Source organism: Micromys minutus, assembly GCF_963924665.1.
Source record: "Micromys minutus genome assembly, chromosome: 10".
NCBI classification, from domain to species: Eukaryota; Metazoa; Chordata; class Mammalia; order Rodentia; family Muridae; genus Micromys; species Micromys minutus.
Window position 1 is genome coordinate 25,543,619 of NC_137979.1, and position 27,359 is coordinate 25,570,977.

A 27,359-nucleotide genomic window follows, 5' to 3' on the forward strand; every position below is an offset into this window, starting at 1 on the left:
AAGAGCACTGTCTGCTCTTCCAGAGGATCTAGGTCCAATTCCCAGCACCCGCATGGTAGCTCACAACCATCTGTAGCTCCTGTTCCAGGGGATCCAACACCTTCACAAAAATATGCATGCAGTCAAATCACCAGTAGACATAAAATAAAAAGAAATAAGTTATTTTTTAAAATATCCAAACCCACTCTCAGGATCCACACGTGCGTGCATGCGTGCGTGCGTGTGTGTGTGTGTGTGAGTGTGTGTGTGTGTGTGTGTGTGTGTGTGTGTGCTTCCTCTACGCCCTTCCCTACTCACACCCCTGCAGCCACAATTTCCTTTCTGCTGCCTAGGAGCAGGCACTCACCTGTCCATGTACTTTGCATTTATTATCTGCAGGGTCCAGACATACCCTCCCTGCCCTTCACAAAGCCCTTCTTTCACTACCAGGCACAGCTTCCCGGTCACCTTCCTGGAGACTCCTCCCATGCACCATGAACACACTTTTGTCTTTCCCATTCGTGCTGATTGGATTTTGTCAACTTGACACAAACTTAGAGCCATTTTGGAAAATGTTCCCCACCACCAGACTGGCCCATAGGCAAACCTATGGTGTGTTTCCTTAATGGATGACTGATGTGGTAGGACCCAATTCACTGAGTGGTGTCCTGGGTGTGAGATAAAAACGCAGACTGAGGGGCTAGAGATGGCTCAGCAGTTAAGGGCACTAGCTGCTCGTCCCGAGGTCCTGAGTTCAACTCCCAGCAACCACTTGGTGGCTCACAACCATCTGTAATGGGATCCAATACCCTCCTCTGGTACCTGAATACTGTGACAGTGTGTACTCATGTAAATAAAATAAAATAAATCTTTTTAAAAAAGGAATGCAGGCTGAGCAAGCCATGAGAAGCAGGTCAGTACACAGTGCTCCTCCATGGCCTCAGCTCCTGCCTCCAGGTTCCTGACCTGTGTGAGTTCTGCCCTGACTTCCTCCAGAGATGGTCTATTAGAGGACGTGTGAGATGAAGTGAGTCCTTTCCTCCTCCAGCTTGCTTTTAGTCACGGTATTTTATCACAGCCATGGATACCCTAATATGCCAACCCTTAAAGCCACCAATACCGAAATACAATGAGTGTCTCTCCCTTAGAGCACCCAAGGAGCCTTCGGTCAGGTGCTGGGTTCTGTTCACAGTGCCTCTCTGTCCGGAAGTTGGGCATGCGAGGACAACTGTTACCCTTCTGGCTGTCCCCCATTCTGTGTGTCCCCAGACCCTAGGCAGAACTCAGCCTTGGAAAACATTCAATGACACTGCAAAGGGAGTGTGGGGATCCTCCTAACACCCTGTGGTGTGTGAGGAGCTGAAACCGCACTAGACATGTGCATGGGAGGCTGACAGGGGAGGCAGCTTCCCAGCTGTGCCTGGCGAAGGGCTATGGTGGGGAGAGGATTCTGAGCTACAGGTGAGAGGCTTGCACACGCAAGAAAAAAAAAATCACCCGACGTGCTCTTGACCTCCAGTGCTGGACCCACGTGCTCCCTTCCTGACAGGTAGGACCTAATGGACTAGGTGCTTCTTGGATGCATGAAGAAGTTGTGTGGACCTATGGAAGAGAAGGTGGCCTAATTCCCCACTGCACATATGGAATATCTGTTCACTCCCTTGCTCCTCTGTCAGGACCCTGGCTTTGAGGAGCCCTTGAACTACCTCAGAAAGAAGCAAGGCTGCAGAGAAGCCAGCCATACCCCACCTGGCATCCCACCTTCAAATTCAGATTCAACCAACTTAGTGAGGAGTCTCCGTTTACAAGAAGTCCCATGGAAAGAGTCAGGAATGGATGCCCTTTGTGTGACCTCAGAAAGGGCTCTTTTCTGAAAAGTACCCTTTCTTCTCAAAGGACACCACCTGTGACAGGACTAGGCCTTGCTAGGTTTTCTTCCTCAGGACACCCTCTGAAGGACAGGTCTGCACCAGCCAGCCCAGGACTCCCAGGAACCTGCTCAGAATGATCCAAGGTAGTGACCAGCCCACCCCCACCCCATCCCTCACAACAGCTGACGGGCAATTCCCAGAAGACACCATCTGTGTCTCTGGGCAGAGCCCCGCCCGAAAGGAGTAGAGAGAATTAGAGATTATCAGCGGGCTGGAAGGCCCTGATAGAGTGTTTGCCAGGACACAATATTGAATTTTAAACATGCGTGCCTGTTCTTTCTCCCCACTGGAGCCTCCCGTAGCCAGGCAACGCTATCTGACCTGGGGGACCAGAAGGGGGAGTGTCCATACCAGGCAGGTCACCTGGGGTTATCTAAGCACAATGAGTCACCTCCCACCCTCAGCCTAATGACCCCAGGCCCACACACAGATGCCCACCCCACTAACAAAGAGATGACAGGGGTCTTGGAAGCAAATTTGTGCTGTGGTTAAAACAGTGCAGAAAGATTTATAGATTAGGTGTCATTATCTACCTATGAGCAGACTCGACTGCCAAGTTGTGAGACAGCAGTCTGAATGTGCAGCAAGAAATATTCAGGCTAGATCAGAGGAGGATGACAGTGTGTGACTGGAGGCAAGCAATGGCTCTTTAAAGAAAGGGGTAGACAAAGGCTGGGTATGCCTATAATCCCAACATTCAGGAAGCTAAGGAGGGAAGAACATGGGTTTCAGGCCAGCTTGGACAATAAGTAAAGTCCAGGGCAGCTGCCAAAACATAGTAAGACCTTGTCTCAAAAATAAATAAATAAATAAATAATAAAAAAAGATAAAGGGGGTAAAAAAAAAAAAAAAAAGGTTGCAGCTCTTTTTACTGAGGGCGTGGCTATCATGCCCCAAGCCTAGGTTCGATGTCCAGTGACACACAAAACCAGACATAATGGTGCACATCTGTAGTTTCAGCTCTTGAAAGGCAAATTTGAGGCCAGGCTAGGCTACATGAAACTGTCTCCAAACACTGTCCATTCGTAGCCAGTGACTTTAATCCCAGCACTTAGGAGACAGAGATCGGCAGATCTATAAGTTCAAGGCCAGCCTGAACTACATATTGAGTTCCAGGCTAGCAAATGTTACATAGTGAAAACCTGTTTCAAAGAAAAACAAAATTTAAATAAATAAAAAAATTGACAAGTCTCTGTTATGGCTGAAAAAATAAAGCATTTCATTCTTTCTCTCTATCTATCTATCTTCATATGGGATATGCAAGTTGCTAACTGAAAATCACAAAGCAATCATAGGACTGGAAGATGGTTCAGTAGTTAAGAGCGCTTTGTGCTTTTGCAGAGGACTTGGGTTCGATTCCCAGCACCCACAAGGTGGCTCACAACCATCTATGACTCAGGTTTCAGGGAATCCATCCAATGCCCTCTTCTGACTTCTTTGGGCACCAGAAATGTACATGGTATATAAACCTAAGTGTAGGCAAAACACTCATACACATAAATTAAAATAAATAAATCTTCAAAAGCTATTTTTAAATGAAGGTCATGCCTCAACTCTAAAGTAACAACAGGTTATATGGCTTTCTTTCCTCTGTAGAGAAATATAGGGAACATTCAACAAACCTCCAACCCCAAGGTTATATGACCAAGATAAGGGCATGTGAGAACTCACAAGTTACAGGTTCACAAAACAATGAAACTCGAATGGAGAAGACTCAGGCACAAGGCAGTGGAGTCTTTCAGAGACATAAGCTGGTGGGGTTCCCTGTCTTACACATGAGGAGGGTTAGGCAAGGCCTGAACAAGGCCTGGTCCCCGCCTCTGAACCATAACGATGACCCATCTGCTCCACAAAGATTCCCTCATCCTGATCCCCAGAACTACAGATGTATAAGCTTACCCTGCCATGTGTGTTGCTGTTACAGATAGAATCCAGGCTGCCTGTAACTGACCCTGACATGGGACATGAAGCAGCCTGATCCAGGTGGGCACAGCATCGTCATCAGGAGAGGAAACCCACAGGGTAGGAGCATAAGAAGAAGGAATTGGCTCAGAGTCATTGGGTCTGACGTCAAAGGCATGGGACCAGACGCCAAAGCACATAGGTAGCCTACTAGAAGGTAAATGGAGCTAGGAAATGGGTCCTCCCAAAACCACCAAATGGAATGCAACTTCCAGTACCCAAGGGATAGGGTATCTCAAAAGATTTATTTATTTCATGTATGTGAGTACACTGTTGCTACCTTCAAACACACCAGAAGAGGGTATCAGATCTCATTACAGATGGTTGTGAGCCACCATGTGGTGGCTAGGATTTGAACTCAGGACCTTTGGAAGAGCAGTCAGTGCTCTTAAATGCTGAACTACCTCTCTAGCCCAGGGATAAGGTATTTCAGAAATAGGGGGTGACAAATCTGTGCTGTCTTTAGACCGTGTCCGTGGCCACCTGTTACAGCAGCCAGAGGGAACCAACAGGCCTAACAGGCACAGGTACAGTCTGGCTCTACAGAGTCCTCGAGAGACTGAGACATTCTAGGACTGTCTCTATTAACCATTCACTGCTTCTGAAAACTGAAATGCCAGGCCAGACATAGTGGCACACACCTGTAATTTCAGCACTCAAAGGTGGGGGTAGAAGGGTCAGGAGTTCAAGGTCACCATCAATTACCTAGCAAGTTTGAGGCCAACCTGGGTGTAATGGCTATTCATGGTTGTCAGCTTGACTACATCTGGACCTAAAACCCAAGCTGGGCACTCCAGTGAGGGTTTTTCCACCCCTTAATTAAATTACTTGAAGTGAGAAGACAAACTTTTAATCAAGATCTTCAGAGATGAAAAGATCCACCTTTAATCCAGGTCTTTTGATATGGGAAGATCCACCTTGAATCTGGGCCACACTTTCTGCCGGCAGCCTATAGAAAGCACATGGAGGAAGGAAGCTTGCTCTCTCTGCCTGCTCGCCCTCCATCTCATTGACAGGTCCATTCCTTCGCTGGCATTGGAGCCAACTTCTTAGGGATTCTGGCATAGACTGAAGACCAGCTGAGACATCCAGCCTTGTGAACTGAACAACTGCTGGATTCTTAGACCTCCTATTGGGAGACACCCACTGTTGGACTAGCTGGACCAGAACGGTAAGCCATTCTTATTCTTATAAACTGTCTGGATAGATAGATGGATAGATGGATGGATAGATGGATGGATGGATGAATGGATGGATAGATAGATAGATAGATAGATAGATAGATAGATAGATAGATAGTCAGACGGGAATGTGGGTAGATTGATTCCTTCTGTAAGTTCTGTTCCTCTAGAGAACCCTAATACACTGGGCTATGTGAGACCGTCTCAAAAAAAAAAAAAAGCCTGCTACAATGCCTGATGATTTGAGTTCATTCCCTAAGACTCGAGTGGCAGAAGGAGAAAACTAAATCCTGAAAGTTGTCCTCTGACTTCCTCACGCACACTGTGGCATGTGTGCACCCATACACACACACACACACACACACACACGAGTACAAATATACACGTACACACATAAGTGAAACAAATACGTAAATAAATAAGAAGGCTAAAGTGAACATCTGAGCTGCTGCAAGGAAGCCTGGCTGTCTGGTCCCCAACTCTGCCACCATCACTACCCTCAGGTGCCTTTGAGCTCCCCTGGGACAGGTCCTTAACCCTCCCGAGGCACTGCAGAAGCACCTTCCAGCTTCTAAAAATAGATGGATGCTCCTGACCTGGTTTCGGCTTTGCTAAAATGTTTAAGGTGCTTTGAAAGTCAGTAGGCATGAACCCCCCCCCCCAGATATCCTTGAATCAGTCCCTTCTTGGGAAGTAGGAGTTGGGGGGTCACTGTCTAGGGGCTTCCTAACTTTTTTTTTAGTTTATCCAGGCCCCTCTTCCCTTATCACCCAGCCCTGAACCGTCAAAGCCACGAGCCATCTTGTGTTGATTTCAAAGGGCCACCTTTGTGGTTCTACCCTTCCTGCTGATCCTCCTTAGATCTGCCCCAGCTGCTGTCTCCTGTCCCCCAGAGCCCAGGTCTGTTGACTATGCAAGGAATACCCGAAAGGACACTCCGGAGCTCCATCTGGACACCTACAGACCTTGAGTGCATCTGACCTGGTTCTCTCATCCTGATCCTCCGGGTCATCTCTGAGATAAAATCAATTCTAGTTGCTTCAGAGGCCAGGTCATCACCAGGATCAAACCCTGGGAGGAAAGGGCTTGAGAAACACAGCAGGTTGTGCTGCAAAGGACTGCAGGGTGCATCCCTGTGAAGAGCACTGAAACTTTCATCAGGTTGCCAAAGCCTGTTAGAGTGCAAATCCAGTCCGGTCCGGAAGCTCATGCTTCTTGATGCTGCAGGCCAGACTCACCTCACCTTCTCTTCTCCCTCCCCTCCTGAGCACGACCACCAGCCTCTGTCCTTCCATTTTCCTTCCCCTCCCCCTTTTACCTGGCTGCCTTTTCTCCCCCTTCCCATTTCCTTCCTTGCACATCCCTCCCGTACAATAGAATACGCTACCCAGCCATCCACCCGATACTTCTGGCTTCCACTGTAGAGCTAGCCAGCCACTGTATTAACATCTGACATTTCAGAAACTTCTCAACCCTACAGCCAAATCAAATTATCTCAGCCCGTGCTATTCCCTCACACACCCGATTCTCTCCCATGATAGGTTCAGCATGGTTGCCACGTGTGATGGGGCTCCAAGCTCTGGAAGGTTTCATCCACAAGGGTGCAAAGACAAACTTACTACCCACAGCCGTTCCCCTCTAAAGAAGAACATTCTTCCAGGGATCAAGTACACAGGCAGCGCTGTCCTCCCTCCAAAACCCAAGCAGGGAGCCAGTCACAATGCACAGGAGCGCTATCATTCATTATTAATCTTTTGTATGATCGAAGGCTTGGTCCATTGCCAGCTTCATGTTTTTGAGACAATGTCACTGTTGCCCAGGTTGACCATAAACTCACTCTGTGGCCAAAAATAATCTGGAACTCAGATCCTCATGCCTCTCTCTTCCAAGTTCTGGGTGGGAGGGAGTTCAAGTGTGCACCATAGTCCATGGCTTGGTTCTTCTTTGTTTTTTGTTTTTCTATTTTAACAATGATCTTTCTCAAAATCTTTAGAGAACCCATGAAAACAGCGTCTCTTCTAGAGAGGAAATCTATATACTCCAGCAATTCCTTCTAAGCCACTTGGGTTTTTGCCTCATTGGATAAATGCAAGGGAAATTGAATCAGACTCTTTTTATTACAAAGGAGCATAAACAGAGTGATCTGGTGTATGTGTGGCTCTCTATTTGTCTGTATGATGCCAAGCTGTCTGGATGCTTAGCAAGTGGTAATACTGGATATTTCTGGATCACAGAGTCGTTAAGGTATTATTAATATTTTAACAATGTACTTCTTTGTCCTTAGCATTGCTTAAACGTTTCACAACAAGAATACATTCGTTAAAACTAGTTGTATGTAGCTGGGTATTATTGTTACTGTTTACTTGCAGGAGAGACAAGTCTTAATAGAAATTCTCTAGAAGAATACTGGGCTTTTCATGCACATCCACATTCTAATATGGAACAATCGAGAGGCTTCATCCATCACTTATAGGTGATGTATTTATTGAGCATCTACTGTGGACTCTGTGCATACTGGGTTCTATGGCAGCAGTAGGAACAGATAGCCCCAACCCTGACTGTGTGAGCTTTGGCTGCGACAGGCCAGGTCTTCCCAATCCTGTCACACTCTTCCCCTCTGCAAGCAAATACAATCACATCTGCTAACAGCTACACAAGTGGAGTAAGTGTTCACCAGGCTCTGGGCCTCATCACCAGGAGCTCTCAGGATAGAACAGTTCAGACCCTATATCTGGCCAAATGCTACCCCCACCCAAAAGACATGTGCATGTCAAAAGTCTGTGAACAGGACCTTGCACCAGTGAAGGATGCAGGAGGGAGGGTAAGCATTAGCAGATCCCAAGGTGTGAATGAATGCGCATCCCTCCAAATTCATGTGTTAGAATTTAGGGCCCAAGGAAATGGCATAGGAAGATGAAGCCTTTGGGAGATGATTGGCTCATGGGTGTTTTGACCCCTCAAAAGGAATCAGTGTCTTATAAAAGGACTGGAGGGTCTACACTTACAAATACAGTCATACACACAAGTGCCACATGTGGGGACGCAATAGCCATCTTGGAAGCAGAAAGCAAGCCTCTCCAGATGCTAAGTCCACCAACACCTTGATTGTAGGTTTCCCATCCTCCAGCATGGTGGGAAACAAATGCCTGGTGTTTATAACTCACCCAGTCTAAGGCACAGAAGCACAATGGAACCGAAACGGCTCTCAAGATGCAATCGCTCTCCTGGACTAACTACCTAGAGGGCTCTATCAGATGACAAGTGTCCAGACACATAGAGACACCCAGGGAGACAAGCAAACACAGAATCACAGGGGCAGAGGAAGGCAAGCGGTAATGTCTAGAGCTGTCATGAACCAGAAGAACAAGCAAAGTCTACCTCACAGACTTTGGTGGGAGCAAGGCCTTGCTTGACAACCCTGATTCCAGACTTTTGGCCTGAAGGGCCGTGGGAGAATACGCTGCTGTTATTTTAAGCCACCCACTACGTTTGTGGTAATTGTTACAGAGGCTCTAGAAACAGACACCCAGACACTCAAAACTCCAGCTCCACACTTAGCAAGGGGCAGAAAGTCTGCAGGAGGTCAGGGCCGGAGTGACGGAATACTACATGTATGAGACACATATGATCTAGTGGGGCTCAGAAGGAGACACAAGCTATTGGGGCTTGAAACTGCACTGGTGGCAATGCATAAAGAAAAAAAGAAGCCACCATCACTGGTCCCCAAATACCCAGATACCAGGCTTGAGAAACTGGTCAATGACACTTGTGCAAGGGGTAGGAGTAGGCTAGGGACAGGATTTGGTAGCTCCGGCTGCCAAATGGTCTCAGGGCAGCATATGGAAGTTAAAAGAGAAACACAAGTTTGTGATTAAAGCCACCCTACAGGTGTTTGGTCCATTATCATTGACAACTGATAATCTCTAAAGAAACTGCAGTATACTACCTGCATGGTGTCCAGACCTTCACAAAGTCCTTGCCAGCCCATGGCCTCCTTAAGCCGCGCAATGGCCCAGTGAGCCTAGGTTAAAGCTGAGGTTCTCAGAACCTCGCTGATCTGCAGAGTGGAACCTTTGGTTATTAAACTCCAGGATCAAGGGGAAGCGATATGACTTAGCAGATAAAGGTGCTTGCTACTGAGTCTGGCAACCTAAGTTTGATTTCTCCCACATGATGGTGGGAGCAAGCAAACTCCCATAGGTTGTCCTCCAGTCCTACACACACACACACACACACACACACACACACACACACACACAAACAGAGAGAGAGAGAGAGAGAGAGACAGACAGACAGACAGACAGACAGATAGACAGACACAGAGACACAGAGAAAACAGAAAGATAGAAACAGACGGAGACAGATAGACACAGAAACACAGAGAGACAAAGAGAGAGAAAAATTTTGAAAACCAAAGTCCAAGTTTAGAACCAAGACTCTGTGCCAGACCCAGCCAGGCCCAGCACTTACTAAGGGAGCTCATAGAAACAAGCACTAAGTTCTGAGTCAGGACAAATGGTCAGGCATAACTAGGATACACAGCCCAAGGAGCATCCCCAGGGAGACACCCCGAATATTAAGTGCTCCGTCAAGGTCTTTGGGATGAGTAAGGCAGGCCAGACTGAGCCATGACTCATCTTCTCCAGGCACCCAATATCCAGCTCAGGCTGAGTTCTGCACCCCAAGTTGCACCTCACACCACTTCCCAGAGCTTTAATGCCCTACCCTCAGCCTTCCAGTGTTCTCCACAACATCAGCAGCTGTCCAGAAACTCAGGCTTGTTTCAACATCAGCTGCAGAAAAAGGAACTAGCCTTAGGGAATTCTTGGTGGGTACCAACAGATCAGAAAATATGCTCCAAGGCCAACCTCAGAGCTCCCCATGGTCCTGAACAATCCAGGCATCTGTACAATGCCCTTCTACAGGTCTCTATGAGGAAGACAGCCTCGTAGGCCCTTCCTGTCCCCACAGACACTACTGGGACTGTAACTCCTGCTTATGTCAGAGTAGCCTTCTGAGAGTTCAAGAGTCCAGTCAGAAGCTTCCAGAATATCACTTCTCTAGGTCTGCCTGGTAGGCTAAGAGCTCTTACTTTTATCCTATTCCAAGCATCCCATGAATATCTGAACCTAACAGGTAACAATTTATGTCTGAGACAGAAGCTCCCACAGTATCGGCTCCTCTGATGTGGATGTCTGGCAAGCAGAGGACAGAAAGTGCTCATAATAAACTATCTTAAAATAGAAACAAAGTATCATCTTGCAGAAGGTTTGGGTTTGTTTGTTTGTTTGTTTTTTGGTTTTTGTTTTTGAGGAACAATACTGACACTGAAGCAGCACAAGCCATACATGTCTGTTCTGAATGAAAATGTCAACTAGTGTCAACTAATGACAAGCTCTTGACTGGCATCCACCACGTGGGAACTCTTCCTATCCCTACTCTACAAATGAAGAAGGTAAGGCTCAGAAAATTTACACAGCAAAGAAACCCCTTCATCCCTGGCAGACTGGCTCCAGAAATTATGACATTTACAACTTTGTAGGTCTGAATAACTTGAAAAAACCCCTTAGGGACCAGGTCATGGAAACTATATTGGTATCCACACCAGTAGGAGATTATGGAACCGGTGTGAAGGTTCGGAAAGGGGGCTGGGCTGCAGAATCAAAGGAGAGGGGAAAATGGTCCCCAGAGAGATACTTCAGGAAGCCCCACTGTTCTGACCCACCCACTCAGAGGAGAAAGGGTTCAAGGTCCTGAAAGCCTAGAGACCTCAGAGAAAGTCTGCAACTGTCTCTGTACTAGTGGGTTTTTTGGGTTTAGGTTTTTTTTGGGGGGGTTGTTTGTTTGGTCAGCTTGACACTGCAGTCCTTCAGAAAGAGAACTCAATTGAAAAACTGGTGATTGATGAGAGAGGTCCCAGCTCACTGTATCTTGTGCCACCCCTTGGCTCGTGGTGCTGCGTGCTGTAAGGAAGCAGGTAGAGCAAGCCACAAGGAGCAAGCTGGTAAACAGCATCCTTCATGGCCTCCACACCAGCTCCTGCCTCCAGTCCCTGTACTATTTGAGGTTCTGCCCTGAATTTTCTCGGTGAGAGACTGATGTGGAAGTGAAAGATGAAGTGAACCCTTTCCTCCCCAAGTTGCTTTGGGTCATGGTGTTTTATCACAGCTCTAGGAACCCCCAGACAGCTTTCATTTCTAAAAAGCAGGGCTCCTTTATAGGACCACCTGTCAGAAGACCAAAGGTCCAGAGGTCATGGAAATAGGCAAAGCTTATCCAAGCTAGGTCTGGGTTCTCTAAACACAAGTGATGATGGTCTGTTCCTCAGGGACAAGAACACCATTGTCATTATTCTCGATCACCATCATAGAAGCCCATGACAGAGCACCTGCTATGTCATGGATTATCATGGCTGCTCATGTTGCTCCTGTGAATGCATTGTCCTCATCACAGAGGGAAAGAGATGGGAGTCGGCATGCCTCTATACCCTTACTGAGAGGATATCCTACCAGCCTGTGGGGTGGTGGCTAGGGTAATGTAGGGTAGTGGTTAGAACACTGACTCTGGCACACACCCCAGGCTTGCCACTAAGCAAGCTCCACTGTTTCAGGCAGAGGAGCCAAAAGTGATTCCTGTCAAATGATAGTTCCAAACGAAAGCTTTTGCTTTCCACAGAGCTTAGTGAGGCAGGATTCTGGTCATGTGGAAGTTCTCGGGAAAGAACACTATGATCAATGCCTACTACAATCACAGGGAAGGAGGCAGAGTCGTGTTTTCAGTTCCTCAGCTTGGGAGGTGCCATGGCTGGAAAAATGCTGTACAATGCACGGGAGCACATCTACGGACAGAAGGTTTCTTGGCTAAGACATCCAAGCAACACAATGGAGGAATAAGTCTTCCCCACAGATGATGGAACACTGGCTGCCTATATAAAGATAAATAAACAGGGCCCTGACAACAAACCACACCCAAAGTAAGTACACACGGATCTGCGTTGGGCTCAGCATCATCAGACATTAGGAAAAAAAAATGCAAGTTAAACACAGGGAGCTGCTGCCAAACATACACCCACTGAGGTGTGTAGTACTAAAATGCTAAAAATTGACAATGGTCAATGCTGGTAAAAATTCAGAGCAGCCAGGACCTGATGGCACTGCTGGTGACATGGTGAAAGTACTGACCGTTGGTTGGTTTCCAATGACATTTCAGATTCAGGACGGAAGAGGTAGCTCAGAGGGAGAACACTTGCCTAGTGTGCATAAGCACCCCATGGAAAAAATAATAATAATAAAATAAAGATTTTACCAGGCCAGGCGTGGAGGCACACGCCTGTAACTTCAGCACTCAAGAGACTAAAGAAGGAAGATACTTGCAAGTTTGAAGACAGACTAGTCTATAAAATGAGCCTCAGGTCTCCTAAAGAGAGACAACAAGGAGTCCATTGCTATTCAATGTAGTGATTTTATTCCTCGATAATCCAAGAGAAAGGAAGACACAGTCTAAACAGATTATGCTACAGCAGTCACAGCCTTTGGCTATTAGTACCACCCAAACCAAAAGCAACTCAGTTGTCCCACAACTGGAACACAAGCAAACCAACTGTGGTGTCTTTATGTGATAGAAGATTGCTCAGTAATAAAGGGAGCTGGGGGATGGGCCTGGCACCTGGAACAAAGTAAAGAGATGGCCATGGGTCCGTGTGACAGGTTGAGGGGGGAGAGTGATACATTGGTAAATAGTAAGTGTAGAGGGGGTTGGGGAAGGAGAGCTGAGTCTCAGACCACAGGGATGCAGAGAAGCTCCTCAGATGCCCACTTCTTCTACACATACAAAGACTATACAGGGCTTCCACTGTCACCGAGGAAAAGTGGGAGGAGGGATTAGTGGCCCTGGGGGGACAAAACCCTGAAGGACTAACATAGGAATAGACAGTCTGCGCCTCTCTCAGGATAACCCCCAACCTCCACCCCCTTCTCCAAAGGAGAACATAGGACCCAGAGCGCTTCAGGGTTTCATGAGGACTTGCGAAGCTGAACCAAGGTCACAGGCCAGCTACCAGGCTGTGTGGGGCTACAAGGACAACTCTGCCAGTTCAGGTCATAGCCATCTTGTGCCCTAGAGAAATCAATGTCTAGGAGGTGCCTTGATGGAAGAGAATCTGAGGGTTGACCCTAATTCCTTCCCCTCTGCAGTACAGGAAGGTCTGGTCTACAGCTCCTACCTTGCTTCCTATGGCCTCTTCCCACTCCCCCTTCATCTCCAGCACCTCCTCCCAACTAAGAAGCCACTTTTAATCTGTGAGCTTGTCACATGCTGAGCCATCTGGCTTCCTCAGCTAAGTTAAGGTCCCCTGTAGAGGCTCGTTGAGTGTCAAGGACCAGTGCTTCTGGGCCTTCCCAGGGGAATCCACACAAAGCCAGGTACACTGTGGAGCCTGCTAAATGCCCACTGGTTCCTGTGAACATAACCAAACTCATGAAGAATAAAACCCGGGCAGCAATCCAGTGCACACCCCGGCATCCAGCCCCCAACCCCACTCCCATCCTACCCTGCCCATCCTCAGCTTGGGAATTGGGCTCCCGTTTCCGCCCATCTGCTCAGCTTTTTCTCAACTTCACATTGGGGGTAGGCAATCCCCTAGGAAAACAGGCTGCACAGTGGGAAAGGAGGACCACACTATACCTATCCATAAAGGAAATGGATCATCGATCCCTGACCCAAAGGAGCATTCTGCACCTGAGTCACACTACCAAGGGCACAGGTGTGTCCATCTCTTGCCAGGCACCTGCTCAGGTGGCAGAGAAATGATCCAAGGGGTTGGAGAGATGGTTGGAACAGTAAAATACTTGTCATGTAAGCATGAAGATTCGAATTCAATCCCCAAAACACATTAAAAAGCCAGGCATGGGGCCAACAGATATGGCTCGGCAGGTAAAGGCACTTGCTACCAAAGCTCATGATTTGAATTTAATCCCTGAGACACACATGATGGAATGAGAAAATCAGCTCCTGCAAGTTGCTCTTTGACCTCCATACTTGAGATATGGTACATGTACACACATACATACTCGTGCACATGAACACACATGTGCACACACATATACACTCACACACTTGCGCGCGCACACACACACACACAATCAAAAAACAAATTTAAAGCCAGGTACAGCAATGTGTACTACCAACCTTAACAAAGACAGACTACTGGACAGATATGATACCTGGGGCTTGCTGGACAGACAGACTGGCTTACTTAGCACACTCTCAGCCATGAGAGACCTCGTCTCAAAACAAACCATGGAAATAAGAAGAAACTTTTAAAGAGGCTCGGTGGGCATGCAAGGGTGAGGACAAGAAAGGGTAATGGAATGTGATTATCAATTATCGTTTATGTCTGTGTGTGTACATATGAAATTATCAAGGCAGTTCAAATAAAAATATGATTGTCTGATATCACCCTGGAAACAGAAACAAAAAAAAAGGGGGGAGCCAAGGAGAGATCTCCTAGAATTAAGATGGGGTGGGGAGTGGGACGCAAGCTGTAAAGATGGCTCAGTGGTTTAGAGCACTGACTACCCTGAGTTCAATTCCTAGTACCTACATGGCTACTCACAACCATCTATAACTCCATTTCCAAGTGAGTAGGGCACCCTCTTCTACCCTCCACAAGCACTGCACACACAAAGTGCACAGATACACACACTCAGGCAAAACACCTATACATATTTAATTAAAGAAATTCAATCTTAAAAGGGGGCTGGGGAACTCAGACAACAGTCCAGACCACACTCCTTCAACCCACAGGTCTCTAACTGAGGTCAAGAGCCCCAAAGACCAAGAAAGGGTCGCCCCAGGAGCTCAGCGTCGGGCAGGATGAACAAACCCTCGGGAGCAGCAGCACTGGTCGTTCAGCAGAGCCGTGGGGACTCTCCGTCTGTGCTCAACACACCGGCGTGCTGTGTGCGCTGTGGTTGTAAATCCCTGGAAAGCGGTTACCTTCGTACAATGGTGACATTTCCTAGCCGTGGAGTCAACCCCTTAGCCACAAAACAAGCCATGACACAGGAACAAGGTATAACAGACCCCACACACAAGATCTCCAGCCAGAATCTGAAGGCCTGGCCAGTTCCCTCAGTTTCTAGCTCTAAACCTGCCTTTAGAGTCCGAACACAAAAGTCAGGCTGGGAATTTCCAGAACTGAGTTGAAAGCTTTTTTTTTTTTTTTTTTTTTTTTTTTTTAAGAGCTGGGGATGCCTGCTTGTCGTGAGTCACAGAGTTCACTAAGGATGGCTAAGGCTCCTGACACACCTACACCCCGCCACCACCATCGCCTTTCAATGGGTCTCCTATTGGGACTGTCTACATCCTCATATTCTCAGTGTCCCCAATCCTCGGCACTGTCATTTGCTGTCACCTCACCTCTCCAGAACAGATCTCAGTAGTATCCCAAGAAACACCAGGTCTCTCTGCCCCGCGCTCCTCTGCGCAGCCCACATCATACAGGTCCCCGCAGCTGACCCAGCTGGCCATCCCTCACTGTGAAGTGAATAGTCTTCCCCTCTGGGTCTATGCCCAGCATCTTCCACAGAACCATTCTAAGAACCTCTGCTCTTTCCACTCCACCTCCTCCCTAGACAGCTGCCGTAGGCCTGAGAACACCACACGAATGACCTGACCCTTCTTCCCCCTGCTGGGCTACCCCACCTCAGAAAAATGCTTACACCAAGTTATGTTGCTCTAGACCTTGAGACAGTTCTTGCCTCCTCTCTTCAGATCACCTTGTCTCGTCAACCCACCTACCACCTGAGAACACTGAACTGTATTTCCAAGTAAGCCTGCTGGTGCCCTGGGCAAGATCACATGCTCTTCCCTGGTACTCCAACAGTGGCATCTGGTACATCTGCTGATTCCCACTCAGTTCTAGGTCAAGCATCCTTCTCACAGCCCCCATCTCAGCCAGGGGCAGTGGACACCTGTGATCTCAATATTCAGGAGGCCAAAGCAGAAAGATCAAGAGTCGGGGTTACGTGGTAAGACCTTGCCCAAAACAAAACAAAGCTGAACCTTTCCAGTGCCCCTAACTAGGAAAGTTCTTTTAAATCTTTAGCAAGACCTCTGCTTAATCTAGAGCTGGTCTGCAGGCCCAGATTCTTCAACCCTAACTCAGGATGGTCCAGTGTTTCTGGCCTTTCCCAGTTCCTCTCCTCCCACCTCATCTCTGGGATTCCCAAGCTGCCTCTGGTCACCAGAGATGCTGGTAAGACCCAGATCTCACTGGGCAATCTGAAGCAGGGCACGAAACTGTGTTCCTGAGAAGCTCCCAGACATGGAGAGTGTGGGCTGGTCCCTTTGCCTCACTTTGAAGAGCAAGGGTCTTGAATGTCTGACTCTACTCCTCAACCCTCAGGCCTCAGCTGAAATAGCAGTGCCTCAGAGAAGTCCCGTCAGCCCACTCTAAGATCTCAAGTTCCATGACTCTATCCTCCATTAATGATATGGAGCTTCCCAAGAATATTCATCTTCCCTAACTGTCCACCCCCCATTCTTGCCTCTCCCTCTCCAACTTCTGGTTTGAGAGGTGAACAATGAACCCCAAAGAAAAAGAGATCTCAGTATACAGTCCAGCACTGGGCCGGTAGTCTCGGTAGCCCCTGTAGTGGGTCCTGTCTACTCAGAGTCCTTCTTCCAGTAGTGTTTCAGTTTTCCTCCCAGGGGCTACCTCATTCCTTCTCTCAGTTTCCCTGGCATAGGTTATGAGACTCAGACCTGTCCAATCACAGCATCCCATTTTCTCTAGCCAATGAGCTTCCTCTCTGGGACTCAGTCAGAACTATTCTTTCTCCACGAGAGCTACTTATATGGGAGCTGTCGTCACCATCTGGTTGTCACCAAAGCAGGGCTTTGCAAAGAATAAAAACATCACAGAAAGAAGCGAGAGAGAGGCAGACTCCTCCAAATGCAGCCATGCCTGGGAAAGTTCCTAGGCTAAGTGAGTAGTGTTTCCGTCACTCAGGAGTCCTGACTAATGCAATATTCAAATAAACACTGGGTGTTGAATGAATTAAATAGTCATGCAAGTGAAGCCTGCCAAGAGAACTCTCTGACTCTTCCTAGGCTTCCTCATTCTCCCCATAAACTCTTGCTGTCCGTGAGCAGAAACAATCTTCCCACGAACAACTCTGCAGGCCGAAGGGCTGACACTCAGACTGGCCACATCCTCCTCAGCATTACTGTATGCCAGCAAACCACCCCAGCATCTGGGTCACATACTATCCCTGGCTATGCTGACAAAAGTAGCCTGGCTTGGGATGCCTACATCCCCACCAAGAAAAGAAGAGTTGTACTACCGTCTTATACTCTGGCCCACACCCTGCCCATCTCTGAATGCCTAGCCTAATTAGGGCTCTGCTGCCATTGTGCCTCAGTGTGAGATTAATATAAGTCATGAGATGATGTTTATCTGCAGCCTTTGGGATGCCATGGGAAAGGGGAGCCACACCGAGCAGCAGGGAAGAGAAGCCAACTTGTTTCTTGTGAGTCATCTCAGAACAGAGCGTCAGGCAGGACTAAGATACCAGCAGGTCTTGAGGCCTGTTGACAACTTGGGAGGTAGGAGACTTCCTCAAATCTAGTCTTTATCCAATGAAGTATGAGGGAGGAAGTTGGAGGTGTGCAGCTGATCTAACAGTCCTCCCCAAGGACTATCCTAGGACAGGGTAGTCCTCCCATGGAAGTTGGAGAGGAAAACTGAACGCAGAAGGGCCTGGAAGAAGAGCACAGTTCCTTTTCTAGGAAGGGGAAGGTCCTAGGCATGGAACCAAAGATGGGGTTCTCTCCAAAAGAGGTCTCTTTCTGACTGAAGCGTCAGAACAATTCTCCCAGAGACCGAAGCAACAGGCAACTTTCCCACAGAGACCAGGGTAACCAAGCCGGCCTAGGAGGGTTGATCAAATGCTATCCAAATCCTAAGAGGATCTACTTAGTCCTTGCCTGTCTTGAATGACAGCCCCTTTAAACTTCCTACTTCCTTCCTCCAACGTGGACTCCTTGCTCTCAGTCCCACCAGTTCACATGGCTTCTCACTAATCTAAGCATCCTGCCAACCTCAGCGCCACCTGTCCGTTTCTTCACAGACACCCTGGCCTCAGCCATACTTCCCCTCACTCCACCACACTTAACAGGACATTGACTCCTGAAGTGCTGGGCCCTCTACGGCCACCACAGAAGCAGCTGAACCGGAAGCCAAGGCAATGGTAAGACTTCACAATACTCCCAGCAGCCCCTTCCTCCCACCTCTTGACTTTGAGCCTCTTACCTTCATGGTCGGAGGAGCAGTGAGGGGAGGGGACAGTGGCCGATCTGGGAGGGTCACATCCGAGCTGTTGCCCAGCTCCTGCTTCCTGCAAAGAGACCAAAGGACACAGAAGCTGTGAGCGAGGGCCTTCGTGAGCCTTCCCTCTGTGATGAGGCTGAGCTTGAAGACTCGGAAAGACAGGAAACTATAGTTGACTGCATCTCTTCATTGGGATATACTAACATTGAAAGCAGTACACTGCAAGGCCCTGGTCCATCAGCATCCCCTCGGGACATGTAAGTTCCTGGGTGCATGCTAGAATCTTCAAGGATGGAACCAGAGAATCTGCTTTACCCATCTTCCCACATGACTCTGATGCCCCCAAAATCTCAGAACCGCTAGTTCTAAAAGACTCAGGACTAGGGTCAGAAGGCAAAAGACAGGGAAAGGGATCATTATGAAGGACCCCTTACCTTTCCCATGGTGTCTCTGTCCACTTGGACACATTCTCTCTCTCTCTCTCTCTCTCTCTCTCTCTCTCTCTCTCTCTCTCTCTCTCTCTCTCACACACACACACACACACACACACATGGGGTGGGGATGGGGAGACTGGCATAGACCCACCCTTGGGAGGACAGCACTGCCTCCTGGAAAAGCTGCAGGTAAAACTTATTTTAGTCCATGTAGGGTAGGATCAGGTTTGAGGCAGCTAAACAGAGTTTGTTGCCATGGAAACACTGCTCTCACACACTCCCCACTTCCCATCTGGCCCTTGCTGGTGACCAGGGAGAGCTTGTTTGCTGTCCCATCATCAACCAGACTGCTTAGGTTGGGAGAAACTTCCACAGCAAGTTATGTAACAGGACCATCTGAGCAGAGATGGGGGATTCCCCCAGTGGGCCAGGAACTCTGATTTGCCCTGGAGGGATGGAAAGTCAAGACAAGAGTACTGAGAACTGACAGAGATCACAACTGAGCTGTTAAAGCCCCTAGCTGCACAGGAGTCCCATCCTGAAGCACCCAACAGTCAGCCCATTACCCTGTGCTAAATGACCAAGGCCCACCATTCCCCACTGGAGAAAACGCTCACTCTATTTTTCCCAGCCCATGACTTAGTAGTGACAGCCCAATCCTGGAAGGAAATCCAATCATGAAGGGAACCCACATTCCCTAGAGCCATGCTTCCCAGCTTTCCAAAGAGAAACCCCAACCCTGGAGCCCAGATCATCTTAGACCACCTGCCCATGACCACTAGGACAGTCTAACATCTCTTGAGAAACCAGGCTAGAGACAGGGCCCCACCAGCCACCCATTCTGTCCTCTAAGCAGCCAGACAGGGAGGCTGGTGAACATCTGGCTTGGCTCAGGATCCACATGATTCCACTAACTCCACCCGGGCCAGCTCTCTTTTTCTTGTCCATCTGCCTCTGTCCTTGCTTCTTCCTGCACCTTGGTAATGGGACTTAGGATAGCTAGAGTGGAGGAGGTCTTTTCCCTCTTAATTGAGGCTGTTATTGGTCCAAGAACTAGAAAGGGCAAGATTCAGACACACATACACAAACACAGCAGCTTTGTCTGCCTCTCAACACAAGCTACCAACCTTGTTTTCCATATAGCAGCTTGGCTGTGGCTACTGCTATACCCTCACCTGCCTCCCATCGAAGCTGGTCCAGCACAGCCTCTGCCCTTTGCCCTTTGCCCTCTGCCCTCTGCCCTCTGCCCTCTGTCTTCTCCCTCTTCAATTTAGCCCTCTTTCAAGCAGCCACTGCTTCTCTTGATAAGCCTGTTCCCAGAAAGCCAGAAAGAGGAAGAGAAAAGGTTGATCGAGAGTTGGAAATCACACCCTCACGTACCCTAAGGCAAAAATAAGGATACCTCCTCTGGGAGCTGAGAAGCTGGCAGATAACAGAAAAGAGGCAAATTTTCCACAAGAGAAAATGGGCTGCTCTGGACTCGATGAGAACTTTCACCCATGCCCCTGGAGATTATTTATGAAGATGACTTATGACCTTAACTGACAACAGTCCTGGAGATGGAGGAGGAGGGTGTCATGAGACTTTTACAGCACTCACTGATGGACACTATCTAGTTCCATGTCCTCAGCCAAGTAATGTCCTCGGGAAGTGCAATTACCGTCCGAGATCTAGGAATCCCCAACCTTTTCCCATGTACCAGCCTGCTTCCCCTGGATGCTGGATGCTGGATGCTGGATGAGCAACCGAGACCAGGGCGTGGTGGGGATCACACGAGGTAGCTTCCAATCAGAAGGGTTTCCCAAGTGATAGTGGGGCAGGAGAGAACACGCATGGCCAACAGGTTCCTTCTAACTCCTAAGATGAGTCTAAGAGTCTAGAAGCGATGGAGGATGGCCACAAAAGACTCGGGGTACACATGGGCCTTTAGCCATGCATTAGACCCAACGTCAAGTATACCTATAATAGAGACGCACTCACTGTTCCTCTTGGTACACTCTTGGTTCCATCCCTACCTCCTATTTAAGAGCTAAATGTCTATTGTTGGTTAAAGTGTGTCCCCTCAAAAAAGAGTATGTTGACATCTCAACCTGTAGCACCTATGAGTAGCACCTCATCTGAAATCAGAGTCTCTGCAGATGTGATGGAGGTTAAGACGAGGCTGTGAGCTAGACCTTTAGCACGCCCAGTGCCCGTGTAAGAAGAGAAGGCGCCGTGAGCTTACAGGCGCACATCACATGGAGTCGTGATGGACATAGGTGGGAGAGTGATGTGGTGGCAAACAGAGGGATGCTACGCATCATGCCAAACGCCAGCAAACAGAGGAGACAGGAAGGACCCTTCCCCAGGGCCATTAAACCACTGTGTTTCTTCTGACATCTTATTGGATGTCAGAACTGAGGAAAGAAATGTCTGCTGTCTCAAGCCATCTCTAGTACCTGAGAAGGTAATACACAAGTTCTCACATCCGCCTTTAGCCTTGTGATTGAAAAAGACCAGAATGAAGAAGGTGAAACACCAGCTCCTACCTCAACCCCACCCCCTACTCTGATCAGCTGAGCCTGACCTTGTCTTGCCCTAGCTCTTTTGCCAATGACATTTACGTGTGAGCCAATGCCTTCCCCCAGGACACCAGGGCCAGACCCCGTCACCAGCTGACACAAAGATAAGGTGAGAGCTGCACGCTCAGTGGAGTTCCTGCTCTTTCTCTCTTACTCAGCAAACATATCACACGTAAGCAGAGGAAGCTGATGTGACTCTACCGGGGACAACCTTGACCACTCTCGTTTGTTATAAGCAAACGGTAAATCATTACCAGAAGTAATGAGTTTCTTATGAGCTGCAGTGCCGCCGTGAAGCTGAGATTGGAAACTGCCCTCCCATTAGCCCAGACAAACAGAAACATATGTCGTAAAGCCACATGGCCCCATATTTACCCAGGGGCCCTTGGGAACACATAAGGGAAGGTGCTGGTGATAAGGACAGGTGGGGGAGAGGAGACGGAAAGAGGAAGATGGAGAGAAGGGAGAAGGGGGAGGGAAGATTTTACTTTCGGCTGACATAGAGAAGCATGTGAGCACTAAATGAGCAGGCCATTTGGGGTTACTGGAATTGCAGCCCACTCAGCATCTCGGCCACTGCACAGTCAAATGAGCTCACGTTCTCTACTGGGAGATTGGCTCCTCAAAGCATAGGAGAGCCCAGGGCAGAGAGGAGGGTGCTGAGTGGCCAGAAGAGCTCCAACCTGGCTTTAGCAAAATGCAATCTTGACAAAGAAGGACATAGGGGCCTGGAGGAGAAGCTGGGCATCGTCCTGGGGAGGTCCCTGTGATGCCATCTCAGCATCCAGGGTCCATACCTCTACCCTCAAAAGGCTGTGACCTGGGCCCCTTGCCAACAGCACATTGTCTTTTGCACATCGATATAGAGAATGCCCTACAGTTAGAATCAAGTGATTCCTGGGCTCGAGTTTGGCTCTTCCTACTACTCTGCCATGTGGCCTCACTCTGAGTCTCGACACAAATGTAGGAGTAGTGATGTTCTGAGGGTTTATACAGTGGGGCTAGAGTGACGGCTCAGCCGTTAAGAGCACTTGACTTCTCTTTCTAAGGTCCTGAGTTCAATTCCCAGCAACCACCTGGTGGCTCACCACCATCTGTAATGGAATCCGATGCCCTCTTCTGGTGTGTCTGAAGACAGCTACAGTGTACTCATACATAACTTAAATAAATAAATCTTTTTTAAAGCAATACTGTGGAATAAAAAGATGAAGTTCTGTATAAAATGGTGGTCTGGGACCAACAGGATGGCTCAGCGGGTTAAGCCACAAATCCTGATGACCTGGGTTCAACTTCCAACCCCACATAGTAGAAGGGAAGAAACGACCCCCACAAGTTGCCCTCTGACTTCCACCTGCAAACCATGGCATGAGGGTACACCAATGCACACATGCACACATGCACACATGCACACACAGAGGCACATACCCAAGTGTGCACTTAATTAAAAAAAAAAAAAAAAAAAACGCAAGATACCAATCAGTAAATTAAAAAAACATGGTGATCTATCTCCAAGTGTAGAAAGAGAAGCAAGGACTGTTTAAATGTCTAGGAAAACACTTCATCATCTCAAATACAGCAACAGTCCTTGCCCCTGGAGGTTTGCTCTCAGGAGCATAACCACCCACTGGTTAATAATCAACAACGGGGAAAATACCCACCTAGTAACAGATGGCCCCGGGGCCAGGTGCAAGGCCTCCCTCTGGCAGAGAGTTCTCACAAACCATCTCCTACCACACTGGCTCCCCAGCCACCCACGGGCTCTTACGCTTGCTTTCCAAATTAGCCAAACTAGGGGAATACAGACAGCTGTGTGCATTGAATAGCTGCTCAAGAAAACCAAACAAAAAGGGATGCAAAGCATGAGTCACAGGAGCAAAGGGTCAAAATGACCTAAATGTCCCAGCAATGAATGGACAGGACAAACGCAAGTGGTCTATAAAATGGGATACTGTTTCACCACAAACAGGAATGGTGTGTGGATTTCACTATCATTCGGCAAACCTTAAAAGCATGATGCTAAGTGAAAACAGCCAGTCACAGAGGGACACATCCTACATCAGTGGTTCTAAGCCTGTTTGTCATGGCTCTCTCACAGGAGCCACCTGAGACCATCAGAAAATACAAATACTGCCATCACGATTCACACAACAGTAGCAAAATTACAGTTATGAAGTTGCAGTGAAAATAATCTTATGGTCAGGGGTCACCAGACCATGAGGAACTGTATTTACGGGTCACAGCATTAGGAAGGTTGAGAACCACTGCACTAGATGGTTCTGTTTCCCTGGGAGGTCCGAAACCAGCAAATCCAAAGCCAGAATGCAGATCAGTAGTTGTGAAAATCTTGAAGAGGCAAAAGGAGCACAGCTGATGGATGGCTAGAATGTTCTGGAGTTAGACTGTCGTGATGGTTGTACAACCCTGAGCATGTACTAGAACCTTGAGAATGCCATATACTTTCAAAGAATGAACTTCATGGTATACAAACTATATCTCAATTTTTGAAAAAGGAAAGGGAGGCTGGGGGTTCTTGCTGCCTATCGAGCCCCCGGGCCCCAACTGATGAGAGTGTCCTTGCTTTGCAGCAGAGACAGTGAACACACATGGGGCCGAGGGGGGCTTCCTAGCAACTGCCACTGTTGAAGGGCCCCTTCTGCCCCACACCCAACACTCATAAGCACCAGCAGCTCAGTCGTGAGTTAGGAAAAATATTAGCATTCTACCTTTTCTCAAGGCCCACCCTACATAGCCACTTAGACCTAAAATAGTGGCCTAGAAACTAGAACCAAACCACACGATCCAAGGGGGCTCAGCCTGGGTCACAGAGGGCAGAGAGGTGGCTTGGAAGCCAGGCTGAGCTCTGGCCCTAATGAATGCACCCTCCACTTTTTGGTGTCTTTGCTCGATCCTCTGCAGAGAAGACAGAATGGATGAGTTGACTGTTGACTCCTGTCCCCTCTACAGAAGTAGTTTTCATAGGAGCAGAGGATCGTGTGTCACTGAGCAAGCTGGGGGGGTCACAAACAGCAGGGACTTGGTGAAGGCTTCATGCTCAGAGAAGTCTGCCAGAAGCTAGGTGTGGTGGTGCATGCCTTTAACTCCAGCACTCAGGAGGCTGAGGCAGGCAGATCTCTGTGAGGTCCAGGCCCTGGTCTCCAAAACAAGATCCAGGACAGCCAGGGCTACACAGAGAAACCCTGTCTCGAAAAAAACAAGGGAAAAAGAAGGAGGAGGAGAGGAAGAGGAGGGAGGGGGAGGAAGGGAGAGAAGAAGAGGAAGAAGAAGAGGAGGAAGAGGAGGAGGAGAAAGAAGCAGCAGCCTACCAGGCCACCCAGGGCTTATGCATCCAGATTTGCTGGGATGTCTTCATGTCTGCGAATGTCTGTCCATGCTAAGTGGACAAGTGACAGAGCCAGGCTCCAGCCTGAGGGAGGGGGACAGTCAGTATAAGAGCCCTAGTGTGAGGGACTGACAGGCTTGAACTTGACTCCCAGCATCATCCCTGACTAGCCATGTGGTCGGTTTATTTCCCCTCTCTGCCTGTCAGCTTCCACATCTGAAGTGGTGTTAATCTCTCTACCCTGCCATTTTGAGAAAGGCTTGGAAACCCCTCAACGCAGAATCTGGGTACATACAGCAGAAACACAATAGGTGACCATGACAGCTACGGTGGTGACTGCAGTTGTCCCAACCAAAAGAAGTAAATCTGATGGAGGAGCAGGAAGCCAGTCAGAGAGCAGAGGTGGAGAGTGGCAAGAACAGATATAAAGTCTGGGTAACCTGGATGTGGGTGCTACAAAGTCTAGGGGGCTGGATGTGAGAGCCCACTGCTGTCCTGGTGAAAGACAGAAAAGGGCACACAGATGTCCCAAGTGTATACAGGGGCCAGGGCACTAACATCCATCCTGCCATGCTGGGACCAATGTAAAGAAGGTGGGATCCCTGCAGAGCTGACAGGAAGGAAAGGGCATGGTGGAGGAAGCAGGCAAATTCTGCCCCCTGGATGAACCCTACAGGAAGGAACAGGTATTTCTCACATATAGACACCCAGAGGGGTTGACCTAGGTGGTCCATCCCATTCTCATGTATGGGCTAAGGTCACCACAGAGATTCAGAGCATAATGCTGAACCTTCAGTGACTTAAATCTCCCCCAAAAGGCAACCCAGCCCACCTCAACTCAATTCCATGGTTCATGGATACAGAGCCCAGCAGTACCTGGGAGAACCCCCGGAGATGCTATCTGATAGCCTAATTATGAAGCCCGAGAATAACGGATGCCTCTCTCTTCAGAAGGTGGCTCAGGCTGAGCATGCCAGAAACAAGCAGCCACTGCCCCACAAGAATATGTCAGGAAGGACTACACGTCTATAGACAGACAGACAGATGTTCACAAAGCACTCACTGAATGGCAGAACCCTATGTAAAGGACGAGAAGAGGGAGCTATTGGAGTTTAAAGGTCCCCAGAAGTGCACAAGAGGCAGAGGAGGGGAGGACAGAGTTTCACAGGAGAGCATTAGGTATGCTAGGCAGAGACTCTGCTAAAACCCACGCTCAAGTAGCAAGAGACATCTGCATCTGGGAACCTGGGGAAACTTGCTCAAGGCTAGACGTCTGCAGCATCTCTCCTCAGATGTGTTGGTTACAGATGGCTCTGCCCTTCCCTGGAGAACCTTGAAGCCCTAAACTAGGACAAGGGTAGGAGAGAGAACAGCCAGAAGGCACAAGACATGATTGGGCCGATGAGCCATGGAGAGACAGCTGTGAACCCCCAGTTATACCCAGTGAGGTACCCACACAGGCTCATCACCACTCCCTGAGAAGATGAGTCTCTGCTGAGCAAGCAACTTTCAGTTCTGACCAAAGCATTATAGCTCACACATGAGCAGGTGGTACCTCTGGGGGGGTCCAATGAGGGCCTCAAGACCCAACATGGAAATGAGAGAGGAGGGGTTTGCACCCTAGATCTCCGACACCAGTTCCACTGGTCTTTCCTTCACCATGAGAAATGCATCTTGGCCTGTCCTGTGTATCACCTCAGGGTGTGACAGGGACACCAGCCTGTGCCCTCTCCAGCCCTCTGAGCCTGAGTTGGACAATCAGGGCAAGATGTCTGAGTTATCTTCAAATATACAAGGTGATCCAGGCAGAAATGAAAAGCACAAACCACCCTAGTGGCACCCCATAACCACATAAAGGAAACAAAGAGAACCAGGGAAAAGAGAACCCGCCCTACTGGGATATGAGCTAAGGTATCAGAGAGAACATAGCGGCTGTCTTTCATTCACTACTCACCAACATCCCGTGAAAGAAACATTATTGGTCCCATTGTGCTGATGGGGAAATAAGTCACTTGCTCAAGGACACGTTACTGGCAAGTAGCAGAGCAAGCCCTGAACTAGAGTGATCTGGTTCCAGAGTTTATGACCCTGACCACCTCCAGCAAAAGGGGGACTTCCATACTGCAAAGCTTCCCTGCATGGGGTACGTGCAACCCAGCTGGCTCCCAAGATGGCGTGGGACAAGCTGCATTGCGACACTCCAGCTCTTACAGGAACCTATTCGGAGCAGGCCACGCTAGTTGTCCTTTTATAGTAATGGCTCAAAGTTGCCCTCAAGAGTGAGACCATTAAAGCAAAACAGAGCCCGTTAAAGGAAAACTTTGACTAGTGTGACAGGAGCAGGAAGGGGTGAGGAAAGCAATGTAGGGGGCACAGGTACTAAGCAATCTTAACTCTACCTGGCTGGTCCCCAAAGCAGGGTCTGGGTACTCTGCCTGTCTCCAAGGAGTAGATTTGAGGGCAGCAGAGAAGGCTGGAAACAGAGAGAGGAAGGAAATGGGAGGAGCGGACTGTGTTCATGGCCAAGGAAATGAAAGAATCTGACTCCTGAAGCATTAAAGGGCAAAGCTGAGAGGGCTTGGCTGCAGACGGCAGAGGAGGGAGACAGTTAAACAGCAAAAGGTCCAGTTTTTAGAAA

At 48.6% G+C, this 27,359-nt stretch overlaps 1 protein-coding gene across 1 annotated transcript in view; it reads right to left on the reverse strand.

Annotated features, from left to right (window-relative positions):
• Positions 1–27,359, reverse strand: part of RAP1GAP2 (RAP1 GTPase activating protein 2) — a gene marked incomplete at both ends in the record, with an annotated part of 213,508 nt that overhangs the window by 76,029 nt on the left and 110,120 nt on the right. The window contains 1 exon segment of the mRNA XM_080923050.1: positions 18,369–18,453. Coding sequence (XP_080779176.1) covers positions 18,369–18,453 — 85 coding nt within the window.